This window comes from Thalassophryne amazonica, chromosome 13 (genome assembly GCF_902500255.1).
Source record: "Thalassophryne amazonica chromosome 13, fThaAma1.1, whole genome shotgun sequence".
Classification (NCBI taxonomy): Eukaryota; Metazoa; Chordata; class Actinopteri; order Batrachoidiformes; family Batrachoididae; genus Thalassophryne; species Thalassophryne amazonica.
In genome coordinates, this window is record NC_047115.1 from 10766879 (window position 1) to 10787555 (window position 20677).

General features: G+C 38.9%; 1 protein-coding gene across 1 annotated transcript; it reads right to left on the minus strand.

The window, feature by feature from the left end:
- Window positions 1-475: 475 nt before the first annotated feature.
- mcm8 (minichromosome maintenance 8 homologous recombination repair factor) lies at window positions 476-16555 on the minus strand. Its single transcript, XM_034185426.1, has 20 exons — window positions 16237-16555; window positions 15959-16024; window positions 15784-15866; window positions 15235-15384; window positions 14755-14852; window positions 12841-13039; window positions 10047-10132; window positions 9617-9762; window positions 9256-9330; window positions 9037-9175; window positions 8903-8933; window positions 7647-7784; window positions 7261-7321; window positions 7081-7161; window positions 6365-6560; window positions 6007-6223; window positions 5728-5937; window positions 5324-5400; window positions 3031-3220; window positions 476-1601 (listed from the first exon to the last, which is right to left on the minus strand). Exons 1-20 carry the CDS (start codon window positions 16553-16555, stop codon window positions 1509-1511), a joined length of 2655 nt encoding a protein of 884 aa, XP_034041317.1. The 3' UTR covers window positions 476-1508.
- Between the last annotated feature and the right edge of the window lie 4122 nt (window positions 16556-20677).

Here is a 20677-nt window from a genome sequence, read left to right on the forward strand (position 1 = left end):
GTTCGACACTTCAAGCTTCGAACTGTCACGTCATAGACATTGAGTCACCGTTGTAAAGTGTGCACAAAATTTATAAAGCGTTTCGACACTGTATCAAAATGATTCAAAGTTTCGAAAGTGTCATCGCTGCCGTAGTTTTTGTGCGTTTTACGTCGTAAACCAAGTATCTTTCAAAATAAAATTGGTAGGAGCGCACATCATGATTTTATAAACATCACAACCAGCCATGAAGTAAAAAATGTCATTTATGCAACACATTTAATAAAATAAAACTCAAACAGCTCTTTATAACATTACACTGAATATTTGTAAGTTTATTTTAATGAATAAAGTGTAGTTACAAACGCAGCCACAAACAGTGTCTGTGGCAAAATGTCAAATTTCTACACTAAATAGAAACTAGCTACAGTACAATTAAAACTTTGTTCACAACCTTAAACACGTTTAAGTGATAAAACAGTGAGCAGACAGACAATAACGGTAATATTTCATATTTAAACATTTAACTCAAAAGAGCATTAACTTTGTCACAGAGCTATTTCAGTGACACTTTAACCAAACTAATACATTCCATAAATATATAAACACATATAGTACATATCAATTCAAGTGTAAAATTAATAGGGATGGCTCAGTAAGTTTGATGTTAATTGTACAAAAAGTGTTGCATTTGTCATGAAGATGACAAATAGTTAAACATAAATATAATTATTTAAGCAAGAAACAGAGGAAAAACAAGTTTAAACAGATGGTCAGACAATTATTAAGACAGAAAAAAATGCAAGAAATGGTCACAGTGGATAGTGACTGTTTTTTTTATTTTGTCTCTATAAACCACAACAGAGTTAAAATGAAACAAAGATGTGCTTGTAGACTTCACAGTGTGAGTGCATAAGGAGTTGAAAAAAAATCGCATTAACCACTTAGGAATTACGTGAGGGAAGCCACAAAGACACACATAACTCCTTATTTTAATATGTACATATTACTTATTGTGTTAGATTATTATTATTAGTTCTGTATGTGTAGTTCGTGATGCAACACAATCTCAGGAGTGACACGCAAATAATTACTGCAAGTTGTATATGTGACAAAGCTGTTTCTTCTGGAGTTCATCCAGAATGTCAGTCTATGTCATAGGCTTCTGAAGCCAAGACGGGAGCAATTTACCGCTTAACTGGTGATGTAGCAGACACAGGTCGCACCACCAGTCACACAGCTTCATGCTGGAGTCATTCATGTCTTGGTGGCTTCCCTCACTTGCCTCCTTCTTGCAAGGGATGAATGTAAATCAAGAATAAAACATATTTGGTGACTTGGAAACCTGTTTAAAGAAAACTGTAAAAGTGATAATGTGTATTTGCAGTAATACTGATATGACAGAGAGTTTGTCTCGTGTATTTGAGTCTGTTGTTGGTTTGGTGTTTCGTGGTTAATCTGTGGGTTGGTTCCTTGATGGTGAAAGCAGACCCTGTGATAAGGTCTGCATAATGCTCCCCTGTCTGTGGTCACACAGTTTGCAGCTGGTACAGTCTGGCTCCCTTCTTCAACAGAAAACCCTGTTCATTCAGTGAACTCACCAGACCCTCAAAGTCCAACACCTGGAAGGAAAAAAAAACCAGGAAATGAAGACGAGAATATTTTGCAGCTGCCTGATGGGAGCGTAATGAAAATGACAAATTCACAACTGTTCTCCATGTCATGTGACCAGTGAATGTGGAATATTTATTTATCAAACACTGGTCTGCGGACCACTGGTGGTACGTGACCCCCTAGTGATCCGTTTTAAAGTTACTGATAATAACCATATTCAAACTGAAAAGTAATTTATAAAATGTTTTAAAACAACCAAACAGTCTAATAAATAGTAGCATATGTTTTATTTTCATTATGAACTCGTACATAAACTATTATTGTTTTGGGATATTTGGGGATTTATGTGGGACAGCAGATTGATTGTACATTTAGGGAAGAACCCTGTTGTGTCTGATGATTTGCAGACGTTCATTCTGGTTATATGATCACAAATTGAGCTTTAATGGCTTTAGTGAAGCCGGTAAAAAGGAGATTTACCGGTGACGCGTGACCGTGAGGCAGCGTCGCTCCAACAGCAGTCAGGGCTCGGAGTAATTCATGAAATGTGAAAATCCATCAAATGTGAAACGGTAATTCTGTATCAGAATCCACATCAATACTTTCGTATGGTAGCTTAAATTTACAGGTACGCAACTTGCTCTCGCTCTCAGCTAACAGCGTCATTATGACATCTGCGTAGCAGTGCACGTGGCCGGTGTTCTGTTGAGATCGGCGTCTCATCACATAAATCAACAGTTCCACGTCCTGACAACATTGCGCATGCACAGTTGTGCGGAGGGCTGGCCTCTCGACAGGAATGACATCTCGTCAGAACACCAGTCAGGGCGCGGAGTAATACTTCCAAATGTGAAATGGTTGAATATTTTGCCACCACTACCCCGATATTATACAGTCTGAAATCTCACACGATTAACCAATCAGATTTGCGGAAAAAATGTAATTGGATTAGAATAAGGTTTCTCAAGGCTGATTGCTCAATATATTAAACACATTTTTTTCAGGCGTTGAAGCCCCCTCCCACACACATACATCAGTTACCCAGCCGTTATCTGCACCCCCCCCGCCCCCACACTTTTACTCTGCCATAGTCATACATGACCTTTTAAAAATTCTGCAAAAGTCACAAAATACATTTTATTTCGAAATATACTATACTACCACAAATTACATAATTATTTATTGACAATTACTACTTAAGTGCCCATTAACATTTAGATTTTGCAGGTCTGTCTATGAACAAGTGTCATAGTTCATCCCCACGTCTACACCATTATAGATGCATATTTATTATTTTACACAAATACTGATTTTGAAACTGTGTGAGTGCATACTGTTCATTTCATGCACATAAATTGGCATGGCAGTACACTTGTCTGTGAAATCAAACCAGTGCATATTTATAATGTACAGCTGAGCACGTCTTGGTGCTTGTACCTTGATATTCAGTCTGTCGGCCACAGATCGAATCGTCTGCAGGTCAAACAGCTTCTGACTGGTCTTCTGAGCTTGCGAGTGAAGTGCGTTTACCAGCCGTTTTGCAGCGCCACGCTGACTCATGCCTGACCCCAGCTGAGAGCGCTCAAAGTCTAGATTGCCCAAACCGTCAGAGTATGTATCAGCCAGACTGCACAGACAGAATCACACAAACAAGACACTTTAAAATTAAACAATAGCTACAACTGTAATGTTAATGATTGTGATTATGTAGCAAAATAAAAAAAATAAAAAAATACAAAATAAAATAAACACCCCAGTTAGCATATATGAAAATCTTTAATATTTATTGGCTGGACAGAGATAATTTAATTAATTTATAAAGCTCCAAATTATTATATAATTCACCTTACCCAGAAACTCCCTCAGGTTTTTTAATTTTATAGGAAGAAACTTTAAGCAAACCAGAGGCAGTGGGATGGCCATCTGCTACAGCTGTTCTATCAAGGCAGAACACTCGGAAGATTAAATACTGCTTACTGCTTTTTGTTTTCTACAGAATTTCTATAGGCTGTTTCAAATTTCTAGAGGACTTTCTAAAAAATGGTGTAGAAAATTCAGAAAGGAAGTTCTACAGTACTAGATTTCCATAAAAAAAAATCTAAATCATTTCTATAGGAACCATCTCTGTATTCTATACAGAACTCTGTTAAAAATGTAATGGATTTCTGTAGAGTTCTATCACAATTCTACAGAACTTTTTTTTTGTTTTTGCAGAGTGGGACTTGGGCCAAGAGGAGCTGATTAGATTTTGAGGCAGATTCAGTGCAACTGCTTTTAGCATGACATCAGCTTATCAAACAACGAACAAATAAGAAAAAGGGAAGCATGAGCTATAGTCTGAGTATCCTCTCATATTTAACACAGGGACATGATGGCCTAAAACTTATCAAGGGGAGGAAAAAAAGGAAAATTTATTATAATTTCCAGGACTGTATTGATTACAGCAGACAAATCAATTTCTTAAAAGGTGGCTGAGAAGATAAATTCAACACTAAGAATGTAGATGCAAAAGTCAGACACAGACAGAGAAATGTTTCCAAGTTAAAAGGTCTAGTTTTTAAAAATCAATGGGACTGCTGGATCTGCGGAGAGAAAGAAAAATCCCAGTGAGGACATAGTCAATGTTTTTACTTCAGTAAATCAAAATCTACATTTCATCTCTTTTAACTTATCTTCTCCCTTGTTTCATTCTAGTTCGCCACAGAAGATCCAAGGTGGGTCTGTATGTTCATTTGGCACAAGTTTTACACCAGATGTCCTTCCTAACACAACTCCAGATTACATGGAGAATTGGCAGGGGTGGCTTTGAACTGGGACCCTTGCAAAGGACAACATATGGATTTTATTTGATGCAGTTTGAACACAAGAAATTGTCAGGTGCACATGGACTGCTGGCCCACACTGTTGGAAAGCGTACCAATAGAAACGTAAGTCTGTTAGATTTTTTTGTAATAAGATTTTTTAATTTGGAGGTTTTTTGTGCACTGTTGTACTGTACTTTCATTATTGGTGTTTATTCCTTTTTATTATTATTAGAGTTTATCTTGTGTAGTTCTCTGATTCATGAGAAAGCACTATATACAAGTGAATGCCGTTAACGCGCACATGCGTAAGTCACAATTTGGCTTTACACGCAGTCGATTTGTTGTTGTTGTCGTCCATTCAGTTGCTCCAATTTGTTCGGGGTCGCCACAGCGGATACAGCCAGATCCGCATTGGTATTTGGCACAAGTTTTACGCCGGATGCCCTTCATGACGCAACTCCGGTGTAACCTGGAGAAGCACACACAGCCGTTGGTGTGTGTGAGCCAAAGAGGTCTTCCCTTCCAAGTACTAACCAGGTCCCACACTGCTTAGCTTCTGAGATCTGACGGGATCAGACTTACACAGACCCCGAAAATTTAGACTACTGTATAATATACTGTTTATTTTTTGGTCAACTTCATTAACTTGCAGTTTCGGATAACTCACGGTCTGATTGTGTGGACCCCACCTCGCAAAAGTTAACAGGGCTCACCTGTACTTTTATATTAGCCATTTATATGTTATATATTGCTGTTATTAATATTAAATGTATGATTTTTTTTTCAGACTTCATAAGTTGTATAACCTCCCAAACTAGTAAAAAACAAACAAACAAACAAACATAACTTGTACTCCGTAAAAATATGGTACATAAATTTCCCATTTAAATTAAACACTCATGCACAGGTGTTACTGTTTGTGGCACCTGTGTTTCATGATCTCCACTACGTCTTCTGCATCACTCTTGGTTGCCGTCTCTCTGAGATCTAATCTGGCTCTGGCCTGCAGGAAAAAATATAGTTGCCGTCATAAACATCACGGCACCAGTGGGACATTAGCTGCTTTTATGCATAAACGGTCTGACACAAGAATGGAGTTTGCTGTAGCCAAAAAATTATAGCCCAACATTTCAAACTGTTTCTTGAAGAAAATCTTATCCGACATGCATATTGAGACATTTTCATCTTTAAAAACTTAACGTTATCTCTTTAAAATAGACTGACATAACAGCAAAACCTCCACACATGTACCCAGTCAAGTCTGATGAAGTTTAACAACATGCTTTTCAATTACTGACTTACGTTTCAACAGTTAAAAGGTGTGACAAACCTCAGTCAGTCTAATTAAAGACTCCAGTTGCCGTGTGGTGATGGGCGTGGCTTGTGCAGACTGTGCCTGAGACCTCAGCGACAGGTAGAAGTCCTGAATCGTTTGTGCTGCTTCGGGCGACAGTGAGGGATGCACGTACTGACGAGCGTAGCTTATATACTTCCTCAATAAGCATGCTGGGATGGGATCTAGAATTTCACCTGCAGGAACCTTGAAAGAGAAATTATTATTATTATTATTCCATACAGTATTCTTGTGAACACAGCAAGTAGTTTATACCTGCAGGCGTTCAGACAGCGGCATGTCTGTGTGCTCCAGCAGAACTGACGTCTCAAAACTGCTGCTGTTGGCCCTGCCAACTCTTGCACTGCTGGTTGTGCCCCTTCCTGTCCTGTTTGCCATGACATGCTCTGACAGGAGGCGGTCATGTGACTCATCTGGAATGTCCAGGAGGAGGAAGACGACATCGAAGCGAGACAGAAGAGCAGAACCCATTCTAAAAACAAAACAAAACAAAAAAACACTCAGGCATCAGTTCTGGAAACTCTCACTTAGTATACTTCCTGTAGCGTTTGTGCTATTTGATGTCTGCAGTGGAACAGGTAGAACAAACGTGCACACTCTTGAAGTAACTCACTTCAAATTCTCAGAGACGGTCTTGCCTCTGTTGTAGTGTCCTCCAATGGGGTTAGCAGCAGCTATGACTGAGGTTCTGGCAGGCAGAGACGAAACTATTCCAGCTTTAGCCAAACTCACGGACTGCTGCTCCATGGCTTCCAACAGCGCCTGCTGCTGGTTACCCAACTTATCAAATTCATCAATGCAGCATAGACCTGGAGAGAAAGAACATACAAGAGAATGATGACAGGAGAAAGAGAAACAGCTTAACATTGAGAAGCCACACTTTTCTGCAGAAGGTGTTTTAAATTACACTTCAGTGATATATATATATATTTTTTTTACCTTTTGGTCCAAAAATCAATAGGCATGTTGGGGCCACCATGCCTAACCCACATACCAAGTTTGGTGACAATCAGGCAATTAAGAAAGACATTATTGAGCTCACAATATCTTTACAGAAGTAGGCTCCAGTGAACTTCACCACTGGTCTTTTGACATCAAAGTCAATAGGCACACATACAGTTTGGTAAGAATTGGGCAGTTAAAAAAAAAGAAGTTATTGCTCCTTGACCTCTGGTCTTTTGACCCCAGTCAATAGGGTTCTTGGGGTGGATATAAATAACACACATACAAAGTTTGGTGAGAATTGGGTAGTTAAAAAAGAAGTTATTGTATGCGCAATATTTTTACATAGCATGCGCCAATGACTTTGACATTGTCCTGCTACTGTACCTTGATCAGCCAATACCAAGGCTCCAGCTTCCAGAGCATAATCTCCTGTTCCAGGATCTCGGGATAACGTGACAGTCAGACCTAAAAACAAATTTAAATGATTAGACCCCAGTCTGTTTATATTAAAGATCTGCACAACTGTCAAGATGTTGACTGCTTTATGGATTAACGAGAATTTACCCGTGCTGCTGGTACTGTTGGCACACACATAGATTCCTCTGGGAGCCACATTACACACAGCCTATGCAAACAGAGTGTTTACATGAGCAAATTATGAGACACGCCAAAGTTTATTAATAAACAATGGAAACAAATCAGGTCCAGAGTTCTCAGTCTCTCTGATCATTCTGCAATCCCAGACGGATTTTCTGTTCTTCACGGTTCTGGGCCATATCTGGCTGTTAGTCTGTTGCATTGTGTCTTAAAAAATATCTCAGTTTAACACGAAAATAATTACTATCTGGATAACTAAAAGTTGTGGTGTCAGCACTGTCTGTCCTGATCAGAGTCTTTGATCTGAGGCAGAAGCAGAAAAAGCTGAAGTAAAAGTGTGTACTCGATGTTACCTGGAGCATCTGACTCTTTCCCAGGCCTGGGTCTCCCACCATTAAAACGTGTGGGTCTCCTCTGACTGGGACGGTGTTCTTGCCAATGTATTTTTGCCTGCCTCCAAACAACACCAAGGCAAGGGCGGCTTTCACCAGCTGCAAAAACACAAGACTGCAAAATGATACACTAAACCACGCCTGCAACATGGCTTAACAGTCACCAATTCTTTAGCTACTGTCATAGCAGCTTTTTTTGGGGGGGGGGGGGGGGGCTTCAGAAATTAGTTGAGCCCGACTGATGTATTGGTTGGCTGATAATATCACAAATCTATGTTATTTTTGCTGATTTGAAGACTTTTACAGAATAAACAATGCAGAACAACACTTTGTGTCTTAATGTAGTTTCTCTAGCAGAGGCACTCTGGCAGTATTGTTTACAATGCTGGCAAGCATGGCTGGGACCTGATCACCCCTTGGTCACATTAGCTACAACAGACAGGCAAAGCAACTAGCTGCCATTCATTTTCAATCAGAGTGGACGTTTTAAAGCCACAAGAAATGCAACGTGTTACAGAAAGACTGCAGTGCAAGTTTATGTTTTAATTTATTATTATTTACCGTTCAGGTGTTTATAACAAATATGTTTTGCAATGCAGAAACTTACAATTCATGTTTTATTACATTTTACATTAAAATGCTTATTTTCTTAATTCTATATATTTTGGGGTATTTGCATTTTCTTTACATTCATAGTAATTATAACAAAGTTTATGTCTACAATGTAAACCATCAAGCCTCAATTACATTTCTTAGTTTCAAGCATTTGTTAATGAAATGTTTACAATCCTTGCCATTTTTACACATATGTCAGCAAATATATAGCATGACAATTTTTTTAAATGGCATCCCCCCCCCCCCCCCCCAAAAAAAAAAAATCAATCAATCAAATCATCTACATCCCAGTTGAGCTCCACAACCAAGGTCCCTCTGTGAGCAGTAACCCATCCATCACTCTCCCATAGCCTTTCCTGTGCAATTACTCAAACCCAAATATTCACAGATCCAAGATACTGAGGCTATAAGTTCACTTTACCTCTGGTGTGAGTTTAAAGGGTGCCAATCTTAAGCTACGTTTTCTGGGTCAAATCATCAAGATTCAGCAGGAACTACAGGCCCCTCAGAACAGATCACTTGTAGTGACATTTGAGTATCTATTTGTAGTCTGTAATTAAAGTCCTACTGGTATTTTGAATTTTGTTGAAAGTGTAACTCACCAGATGGCCATAGATGACAGGACACAGAGACCTGAAAGAGGGAAGAGAGTTACGTTTTTAGTATGACCTCAGACCTGAAACATTGTTGCTAGTAGAATGGAAGTTGGGGCATAAAGTGTAGTAGAGCATCTTACTGGACGATAAGTCTCAGCAACTCTGGCTGAGATTGGATTTCCTGGATGGCATACAACTCTTTGAGGCTGAACTCCTCCCCTGCAGCCCGATCTTCAAATGACCCCCTTGACCCCTGGCTTCCTGCCTGGGACTTTTGACCTCAATATTGAAAATAGCATAATTAGAATAGAACCTACAAAAAAGAAAATCCCAAAAACTTGAACTACTCAGGCAGATACCTTTAGTATTGCTGACTGAAGTTGCATCAATGTAGAGGAGGAACATACACTGGTCCCTGTTGCCCCTGGCACTGCCTACACACAAATGGACATCATCAAAATGTACATCCCTTTATTAACTATTTAAATAGAACTTTAAAATACACTGAATGTAGTTTATATTTTACTCATTAATATTTGTCAATATTTCTTCCCACAATACATAGACAAACTGTCTCAAACCAGACGCCAATAATGACAAACATTCTGCCAATTTTTGGTCCAAATAGTCCTGTCAGCGGGCGATGGATGGATTCCGCCACCTGTTCACTGCTGCTCTTTGTGACTGCTGGGTTTACAGCATCTGTCTTAGTGTTTGTACCGTCGTTGGTAACTCGAACTATTCCTGTCACAGTGATGGTGTCTCCGGGGACGCAGCTGTCACAGAGGTCGGAGGTCAGGTGGCACTCCACAGTGCGTGGGATTCGTGCAGCCTCCCTTTGTTCTCCGCCCATCAACTCCTGCACCCTGTAGTTTGATGAAAAATACAAAATGACAAACTATCCGGGCTGCTACTTATATATTAATACATTGACAGCATCAAAACAAAAAATCTTTAATATTTAATGACTTTTAAAGCAAAAGACAACAACAAGGGACAAAAAACCTGAAGTTCTTAAACTCAGAGTGGATTATTCACTAAGATCTGTATTTACAGAGCTGCTGCAGAAATCCTAGTTATTTGCATGTTGAAACATTTTCAACTGTAAACAATCAGACATTAAAGACTGTGCATGTGTGTGCACACGTACTTGATGATTTGCCAGTCAACAGTCTGTGTGAGAGTAGAAGTTCTGTTTGGGGCAAAGGAATGACTGCGACAGTCAGGTCCTGTACACTAAAACACAATAAAATAAGATAAACAGATAAACAGGTGCATGTGTCTGACAGAAAATAGGTTTGTATGTACAAACACTCACAGTACAACACTAAACAGTCAGATCATTAACATATAAGTGTACAGAAGATGTGGTGGATTAAAACCAAAATTACACTGAATTCCATCTGGCCCTTAACTATGACAGTGCTGTAACAAATGAATTCATGATTGTTCTTACATATTTGGAAAATTGACAAATATTTACTGTTTTACAACCCCTGGCAAAAATTATGGAATCACCGGCCTCGGAGGATGTTCATTCTGTTGTTTAATTTTGTAGAAAAAAAGCAGATCACAGACATGACACAAAACTAAAGTCATTTCAAATGGCAACTTTCTGGCTTTTAGAAACACTATAAGAAATCAAGAAAAAAAAGATTGTGGCAGTCAGTAACGGTTACTTTTTTAGACCAAGCAGAGGAAAAAAATATGGAATCACTCAATTCTGAGGAATAAATTATGGAATCACCCTGTAAATTTTCATCCCCAAAACTAAGACCTGCATCAAATCACATCTGCTTGTTAGTCTACATCTAAAAAGGAGTGATCACACCTTTGAGAGCTGTTGCACCAAGTGAACTGACATGAATCATGGCTCCAACACGAGAGATGTCAATTGAAACAAAGGAGAGGATTATCAAACTCTTAAAAGAGGGTAAATCATCACACAATGTTGCAAAAGATGTTGGTTGTTCACAGTCAGCTGTGTCTAAACTCTGGACCAAATACAAACAACATGGGAAGGTTGTTAAAGGCAAACATACTGGTAGACCAAGGAAGACATCAAAGTGTCAAGACAGAAAACTTAAAGCAATATGTCTCAAAAATCAAAAATGCACAACAAAACAAATGAGGAACCAATGTGAGGAAACTGGAGTCAACGTCTGTGACCGAACTGTAAGAAACCACCTAAGGAAATGGGATTTACATACAGAAAAGCTAAACGAAAGCCATCATTAACACCTAAACAGAAAAAAAACAAGGTTACAATGGGCTAAGGAAAAGCAATCGTGGACTGTGGATGACTGGATGAAAGTCATATTCAGTGATGAATCTCGAATCTGCATTGGGCAAGGTGATGATGCTGGAACTTTTGTTTGGTGCCGTTCCAATGAGATTTATAAAGATGACTGCCTGAAGAGAACATGTAAATTTCCACAGTCACTGATGATATGGGGCTGCATGTCAGGTAAAGGCACTGGGGAGATGGCTGTCATTACATCATCAATAAATGCACAGGTTTACGTTGATATTTTGGACACTTTTCTGATGTTTGGGGATGATGAAATCATTTTTCAAGATGATAATGCATCTTGCCATAGAGCAAAAACTGTGAAACCATTCCTTGCAAAAAGACACATAGGGTCAATGTCATGGCATAGGGTCAATGTCAATGCGCAGATGTGATTTGATGCAGGTGTTAGTTTTGGGGATGGAAATGTACAGGGTGATTCCATAATTTTTTCCTCAGAATTGAGTGATTCCATATTTTTTTCCTCTGCTTGGTCTAGAAAAGTAACCGTTACTGACTGCCACAATCTTTTTTCTTGATTTCTTATAGTGTTTCTTAAAGCCAGAAAGTTGCCATTTGAAATGACTTTAGTTTTGTGTCATGTCTGTTTTCTGCTTTTTTTCTACAAAATTAAACAACAGAATGAACATCCTCTGAGGCCGGTGATTCCATAATTTTTGCCAGGGGTTGTAGATGTTTACAGCATATCAGTTGAAAGCAAATAACAAATAGGAGCTCATACTGATGACTTTCAGTGTATTTACTTCAACATCAGGTGAACTCTGAATAAACTGATGCACATTTTGTATGTGGTCCCTATTTTTAAGGGACCATCATTAACTGGACAATGTAACCATCACAGACTTGATGATGTGCAAATCACTTGCAGTCAATGACTGTGCTGAAAAGTGACAGACGTCATGACACGCTGGGTCTCGTCCCTGGTGAAGTTCTGCGACAATCTCAGTACCTCGTGTTACTTTTAGCAGGATATTTGCTGTTCAAGTGGATTCAGACATGCACTTTGAAGCATCTGAGTGTGAGCTGAAAATGTGCAGTATCTCTGAATTCGTTGCTTTTGTCACCAGTCTGTAATCATTAAATATGAAAAGCAAACCGACGAGTATCCGTAAGCGACCGTACCATCATGGCACCCCACCAGGCTTCACATGTGAGTTGGTACACATCAGATAATGAGCGGTTCTTTCCCTTTCTTTCCTCTCATCCTGGTACTAGTTAATCTTTGGTAAATCTGTCCCACGGTCTTCCGTTTACTCTGTCAATACTGTGACTGGTGGTTTGACACCTGCATATCTACCTTCTTGACAGTGTTCTTGATCTGGCCAACTATTGTGACCTGTAGTCAACTCTTGATCTTTTATTTGTTTACTTGTAAACAAAAAAAAAATGAGGGACTACTGCATGCAATAGCTGAGAAGATGTCTATCCACTGACTTTGTATATCTTACAAGTGGGAGAGCACGCTACATACAAAATGTGGTGCTCCAAGTTCTCCAGCTGTTCATCTGAAATGGATGTAAAGTGGACTAGACCCTCAAAATTAAGTGGATAATCTGCACTCCAACTCAGTCTGATGGCTTTCCACAATGATATAATGTCTATGCAGCTAACATGACTGGGTATGTGAGCGTACCTTGGTGGGTGCAGCATATTTGCCTTGCTGGAGCGGTAAAGACTGCGTGTGTGAGCAGCGGAGGCACCTGAAGGCCAGTCTGGTACAGAGAGGCCTGATGTTACTCACTCGGACCACTGTGCCCCTCACACACACCAGATGACCAAAAACACTGGCTCGCAAAGTCCGCAAAGGAGTCACCGGTTCATAGTTATACAACCTGAACACACAAATGAGCAGGGTTACACAGACAGGGGTCACAGTTTTCTGTCAGTATGGTGTACAGTCAAGTGATTTCTCCTGGAGCCTGACCAATAGATCAGTAAGCTGGTAATGTCAGTGGATATGAGCCTTTCATCAACATATTGGCTGTAGTGTTATTTCTGATGATTTTAAAACTTTTAGTTTACAGAACAAACAATGCAGGAAAAGAAACATTGGGTGGCGGACATGGTGTCATTATGTAGTTTGTCCAGCAGATGGCGTTCTGACTGCACTGTGGACAATGCTCCCAAATGTGGCTGGGATCTCCATCACCCCTTGGTCAGCAACAGAGGCAAAGCCACCAGCTGCCAATCATTTTCAGCAAGAAAAGAGAAAAGTGGTCACTACATAACCAGCTAGTCACGGCCAAAATAGATACGTTGGTTGGCTGTACGTTTATTTATAATAAAGTTTATGTTTAATTACAAATATCAAGCCTCAACTACATTTGTCACACGGATTTGACAACAAAATGTTAGGAATCACCACCATTTTTATGTATATATTGGCAGTTATATCAGTATCATATTTTTTTTTTGTTTTTTACTCCCAAATATCTGTATTGTATTAACACCCCCCCCCCCCCCCCCCCAAAAAAACCCACCAAATCAGCCAGGGTGCACTTTCTACACGTGGGTGATTCTTTAACTACGGGCACTATTGGCCTTGTAAATGTAATTTCCACCACACCATTGCCTTACAATATAAAGCGCCTTGGGGCAACTGTTTGTTGTGATTTGGCGCTATATACATGTGCTCTGACGTCACTGTTTATCTCCATAGAAACTACCCAAACAATCTTTCATACAAACTGTTTAAAGGGACATTACAGTGTTGTTGTGGAAATTACAGCAATAGTGTGGGACAACTACATTTTGTTTAAAAAAATCACAACAGTTGTATGACATTGAATACCCCAATTATGTTTTGATTATTTTACTGATATTTTATTGAGATATTTTAAAACATTAGAAAAACATTTTTTTACCATTCATTTTTATCATTGAAGATCAAAAGTCTGGGTGTGGGACAAGCACAAAATGGCAATATTTGCATATAATGATGCTGAAAAAAGGAGAAAAAGTCATCATAGACTACTAGAACAAGTTTCTTAACACACTTTCATTGTAAAGATAACTATAAAAGTGTGAAATTTCCCCTTTTTTCTGTTTTTCATACAATATGATCAAAGGACATAAGTGCCCGTAGTCTAAGAATCACCCACATACACAAGTTAGATTAAAAATCAAACAACAATTCGGTCAATAATTTGAAAACATTCATATAAAAAGTACCACTGGAATGACTTTGTGATAAAAAACTCAGGTGAAGGGTATCACTTGCACTTGAGGGAACATCAGTTATGACATTCTGGCCATGTGGCACATTTCTCTGTGCATGAGCTAGTGTTCAGGTGCCCCATTGCCAGCAGCCGGGGGGAAGGCCAAGTGCATGCGCACATTTCCCTTTGCTGTAACAGGCTGACTGTTACTTTCGAGAGGTGGGGATAGACCTGCTGTCAGCCAGGTGATTACGACACCAGCGCATGCTTCCCAGACTCGAGAAAATGAGGCGTGATTAACCTGAAGGCGTAACGGTAGCAATACAAACAAAGGTGTCACATAGGATGTGACGCCAACACAATTTATCTTGTGTATGTGTGTGATTTACCTTGCACTAATGTGAGGGATGTTGATAATTGGTGTAGCCACAGGAAGCTCCTCCCCTTTCAGCTCAGCAGCCTGTTTCTCTAAATCTGAAGTCAAAACCTGAGACACATTTAGTGTCATAAACAATGTGCACAATCTCACTATATATATATATCTATATATATATAGATATATATATATCACAGTTACATGTAGTCAGAATTTCACCTCAAAGATTTCACTCAGTTCTGACTGCATATAAACATTTGCAAAATTCCACTGAAGTGATTCATCAATGGAAATAAAATAAGAGGTAACTATTTTAATTTTTTATTCCTTCATTTTCTGAATCTGTTATGGGTCACATGAGGTTTCCAACGTGTGACCTTCTGACCTTCTTGCCTGTGAGGCAGCGGTGCTCACCGCTAATCCCATAATAAATTAAAAGTAACAAATATATAAATCATGAGTTGCAGCCTTCCCACTGAGAGTATGTGTGTACCTGGTGAACGGCGAGTCCCAAACAGTTCAGGATCACCTCTGGCTGTTCTCTTAATTCAGATATTAACTCAGGAAGAGCTTCCCGCACAGTCTTATCGTCAGTCAAATCTGCATAATCCACCAACACACTGCCCTGACGTTCAATTTCATCCTGCACAAACAAATACCAGAAGCTGAAAAAACAAAAGCAAATGCACAGAAATGCTGTACAAAGTGGAATTTTTTTCTTCTATTCACTTATTATCGAGCAGGTTGATTCCAGCTGCAGGTGTTTACAGTAAACTGATGTTAGGCAATTTAGCTATAAGAGGCACATAAAATATCCCTATGTCGATACGGACATGTTCTTCCCATACTTACGGTGCATAACAATGGCTGAAATATGCACCAATCTAATCACATGTGCTGTAATAACTACTGAAGCATTTAAATATCAGTTGCTTGACCTGCATCAAATATCATTTCTTCAGCACTTTTCGTGCTATGACTATGCTGACAAAATTAATTCACAGCAAAAAGGTTGTGCAAACAAATAGACACAATAACTGACCTTGTCATACAGGTTGATCTTCAAAGAGAAATATTTCTCAAACACTTTAACTTTGTCCATACTTGGTGAATTCTCCATGAAGCCTGCACACTCACAAAAAGAGATGTCAACATATTGATTATGTGAAATATGTGAAATAAGATTATGTGAAACAAAGCTATAAACACACACAGACCTTCACTGAAGTACAGTGCCCAACCTTTATATGGACAGCATGCATCCAGAGTGGACTGATTAAGGACTGTAAGAGCACAAGAATTATTAATTCAGCAGATTTTGACTGAGACGTTACTGAGCAATCTCAAAAAAGAAATAATGAACTACACAATTTCCATCAGTCCAAATCAGTGCCAAAATATAGGGTTATACCAGCTTGTATTGCCTATATAAGCGTCACAACAGTTGACTAAATAGCTGTAATTGTGCTAACAGAAACAAATGGCAAACAATTACAAAAAAGTAATAACTGGAGAAGAAATTGAATACTTGACAAAATCAGAAAATAGAGCTCACCTCTCTGGCTGTTGGACGAATGGATGGATCCTCCTCGTCCATCTCCCCCACCTCCTCCTGCTGTCCTTCCTCTCCATGACCGACTCTGCCATCCTCCACGGCCTCGCCACCCGTTACCTCCTCCACTGCCTCGCCATCCATAACCTCCACCACCACCTCGCCATCCATTACTTCCTCCTCCTCCTCTGCCTCTCCATCCACTACCAATGCCTCCTCTTCCTCCCCTCCATGATCCTCTCCTGGATTCCTCTCCACTCATCTTTTTCTAGCACACAGCAAGAAAGAACATTTCATTCAAAGTGAATTGGAGGAAAGTTATGACTAATAAAGTTAGAGTGTGCAAAATTAAAACCAATTAAAACCAACCAATTAATACCACCCAAATAACGCGCATTTATTGTACTTTATTATTTAACATGTATGTCTGTTTCGCTAATCTGCACCAGTCCTCAGTGGGAGGAGAAAAGATTATTTAACATATTCATCAATCAAAATAAAAATGATTAATTATTGCTCAAAATGTATTTGTATCATGATTATTTCATTCCAGCAACAAAGGTCACACCAAAGAAGCTGTAATAAATTATGCATGTACTATGTATTAACATTAACATGCAGTTTTTTTCTTGTGACTTAACTGATTAATTACCCAAGTTATTAATGACTAAGCCATTCATCAAAGAAAAAAGATACATAACTTAAGTAGAATTTACTTCAGCTTATTGGGTGTGAGGATTTGCTTTTTTGGCTTAATGCTGACTTTAAACTACTTCAGACATGATGGTTTAAACCTGTTAATTATATTTCTTTTCACTTGAATGAAACAGCAATTTCGAAATACAGATAAAAGCTGAAAATGAGCTCAGTTCATCGTTGTGTTCGACGTGTAGATTAAGCAACACAAACACTGTGGTAGATTTAGTACATAAATCGAAAATGCTCTTTGGATATATTTATTTTCTGTTAATTTATAGTTTAATCATAAATAATTAAGATTAAACAAAACCACTGTGAGTTTAGCTATCAGCAGCTACGTACGATACCCGTTAAACTTTACAAAACGCATACTGCGACGTCACTCAAACCTAAAATGAAAACAAGAAATAAAACTTACTATAATATTGTTAACTAACGTTATTGACAAAAGAAACGAAACTAACATATCCTGACTTCAAAAATTCCCTCCACTGACGCACCGAAAGCTTCCTTTTCTTCTTCTTCTGTCAAGTTTATTGGTGGTTTACAAACCAACACGGTGCATTACCGCCACTAACTGTTTGTATGAGGCGCATCAATGGTGTCTGATGTATGCGACATTAATAAGGAAAAAGAGAGATAAGGGAGGGGAGGAAGAAAAAAAAAAAAAAAAACAGAAGGTGGGGGAACTGCACGGTCCTACATTCTATTGAATAACTCTGTTCCCTTTAAATATGCAATCACATGCCTCCAAGCAGGTGGTGTAACTGTAGAAAAAGAAAGCAATACCTTAAGTGTTAAACTTTACTTTTTTATTTGTCCATGTCATTTAATTTCATTCATTACCTGCTTACATAAGCATTTTTATTGTATTCTCTGCTCCTTATAGTAAAAAAGAAAAAAAAAATCCATTTGTTTCCTCAATTCCAACCCCAACGCCATCTCATCCTCAAGTCACCAAGCATCACGTAAACATCATTAACAGGAATGTAACTGTGTTACATTTCAGCAGCAACATTCATTTTTCACTGGTCTGTCCTAGTGATCTGACATCGTCATCTAATAGAATTTTTCTTTGTCTGTTATATGTTTGGCACTCCGGTAACACGTGCTCCACAGTGTCTTCTGCTGCATCTCAAACACTGACTGGTTTCATGTTTTCCACTGATGCTGACAGTCTGATTTAAACCTTCTTCTTCCCCACTACTCCATCTCCCTTGTCTCCTTGATACCCTGAATTTTTATGTAAAAACCGACCCTTAGATGCCCTCTGCTGTAGTTTTTTGTCATGCTTTGCTCATTTCTGTCATGATGATTGTTTTGACTTCAAATTTACTAACTGGAATGTGGATCTGTGTTTCTGATTTCAGAGCTGCTTTTGCCAGCTGATCATCTACTTCATTACCCTCAATTCCAGAATGAGATGGAACCCACATGAAACATGCTGACATATTTTGTTGTTGTAGTTTAAATAAGCTTTGACAAATCTCATTGATCAGGTCTGGCCTGCAAACAGATTTTCCATTTGAAATGCTGAGTAACGCTGCCACTGAATCTGAGCGGATGACGTGTTGACTGAACTTCACCTCCTCTACCCACCACAGTGCAGCAAAATCACTCATCAGTTCCACAAAAAAAGCCAGTGAAATGATCTGATTGCTTTTTTATGATTGACTTATGAAATCAGGGAATATAAACTACCACACCTGTCTTTCCTGTGACTGAACCTTTAGATACTTAAGGTACCAGTGAACTTGACCATCCATCCCACTGTACTCATTACTTTCCTTTGAAAGTTTCTCCATCTCAAAGTCTACTTGGGGCATCAGGAAAAACAAAACAAAAAAACAAGGGGGAATAACAGACAACGGTTCCACATAGCTATGTGTTAACTTAGACAAGCCTAGTTTCCTAGCATGACTATTTTCTATCCAACCAAAACCATTAGATGTAATCTTACTATGCTCACAATAAGGGTTTAAAACAGATTTGGTAGGATGTGTCTGTTTGTGACCCTGTCAGTTTGTCCAATACCCCATAGAAAATTGGAAAGGCTTCAAGGTTATAAAATATTTGAAGAGGTCATTTGCAAAAATAACATGAAAACAAGCTCCAGAATATAAAAAAAGTTATGCAAATTTAGCTTGTGGACCCGCTGTTACAACACACAGTGACAGAATTTTCCAAACACTGCATGTTTTGTGTTAATCCATCTAAATTATTCCACATAATCTGACCTTCTACTCCAAGGCAAACCTTAGCCAGTCTTCTGCTGCCACCTGCTGGACAGATGGTGCAGTTTGAAGTTGAAGCAGTTTGTCATGCTCTGATTTCCACAGTCAACTATAAACTGACTATAAAATACTATTAAAGACGACTCTCTTGTCTTCTGAATCTGTTTGCAGCAGACACCAATCAACTCGTCATACAAATGTATTAAAATGCACTCACATATGAAAGAATGAAGATTAAAAAAGTTTTACGTACTGACATAATTAGAGAATAAAAAAAATCTGTTTGTGTTGTAACCTTTATGGTCAGACAAATAATGTGAGATACTTTTCAAGAATTTGTACATGTTGACCCCTGTGTCATCCTTCATTGACCCCTACTGGCTACAGCTACACCCCTGGGATGGCCACCATACATTTTGGTTTAGGTTGTGGTATACCAAGGCTGGATTGTAAGTCTTGTTTTGCCATGTTAGGTGGTATTGAGTTGGTCAAAACTGGCTTCAGACTCATGGACTAATTGATTCAAGATCATGTCTTCTTCGCCCAGGAAGTCAAAGTCAGGAAATGTTTCCTTAATAAAGAAGCACTTAAGTACCCAACACTCAGTCAATGCAAGCACTGAACAGTGTAGGAGCCAGAACACATCCCTGAGGAACACCAGTTTTTATTCTCTGCCTCTGCTCTGTACGAGATGCGGTGCTACCTAGAAATTGGAACCAGTTTGAAATTGATGAATGTTAGATTTAGAAATTATTTCTGCTGCTTTGCATCTCCAGCTGAACTTCCTATTTTTCGGCCATGTTCAGTTCTTTGAATACACTGTATGATCACAAGTAAGTTGCCCATAAGGGCAAAAGGCACAACTGTACGTTGATCTTTGGCTGTCAGCTCATCTTATTGCCGCACATTTGAGGAGCTTTTGTCACCATCTAGTGGGTGGTGTGAGCATTTCAGGGCTTCTGGTACATTTCCTACTTCACCCCCCCCCAAAAAAAAATCAGTAAAAAAAAAGTCAGAAATTGATTAATTTTTTTACACCCAGCTTTGACCTCCCACTATTAAAGTATAAAAAAATCGATGTTGAGAGTTTTACGGTTTTTGAGTTTTAAAGATACGAAAGTTTGCCGGAAGGACGTATGGAAGGATGGAATTATGGAATTTGTCCTGACAAGCACAATTTGCAATTGAGAATAATAAGCTCAAGACAGACAGGCCTGCACTGACATCTAGTGGTGAGCCAGTAGCACTACTCACACAGTTCTGGTGGCCACTAGAGGTCACTGTTACTCATAACTCATTTCATACACTGATCTGAATGAACCGTTGATTCAGATCAGCGATTTCATGCCGCAAATTAAAGAAAAAATGACATCAGTGGAGTTTGCTTTTAGAAACATGCACCACTTCATTCGGTGTTATTCTACTTATTTGGTACGTTTTTATAGAAAACA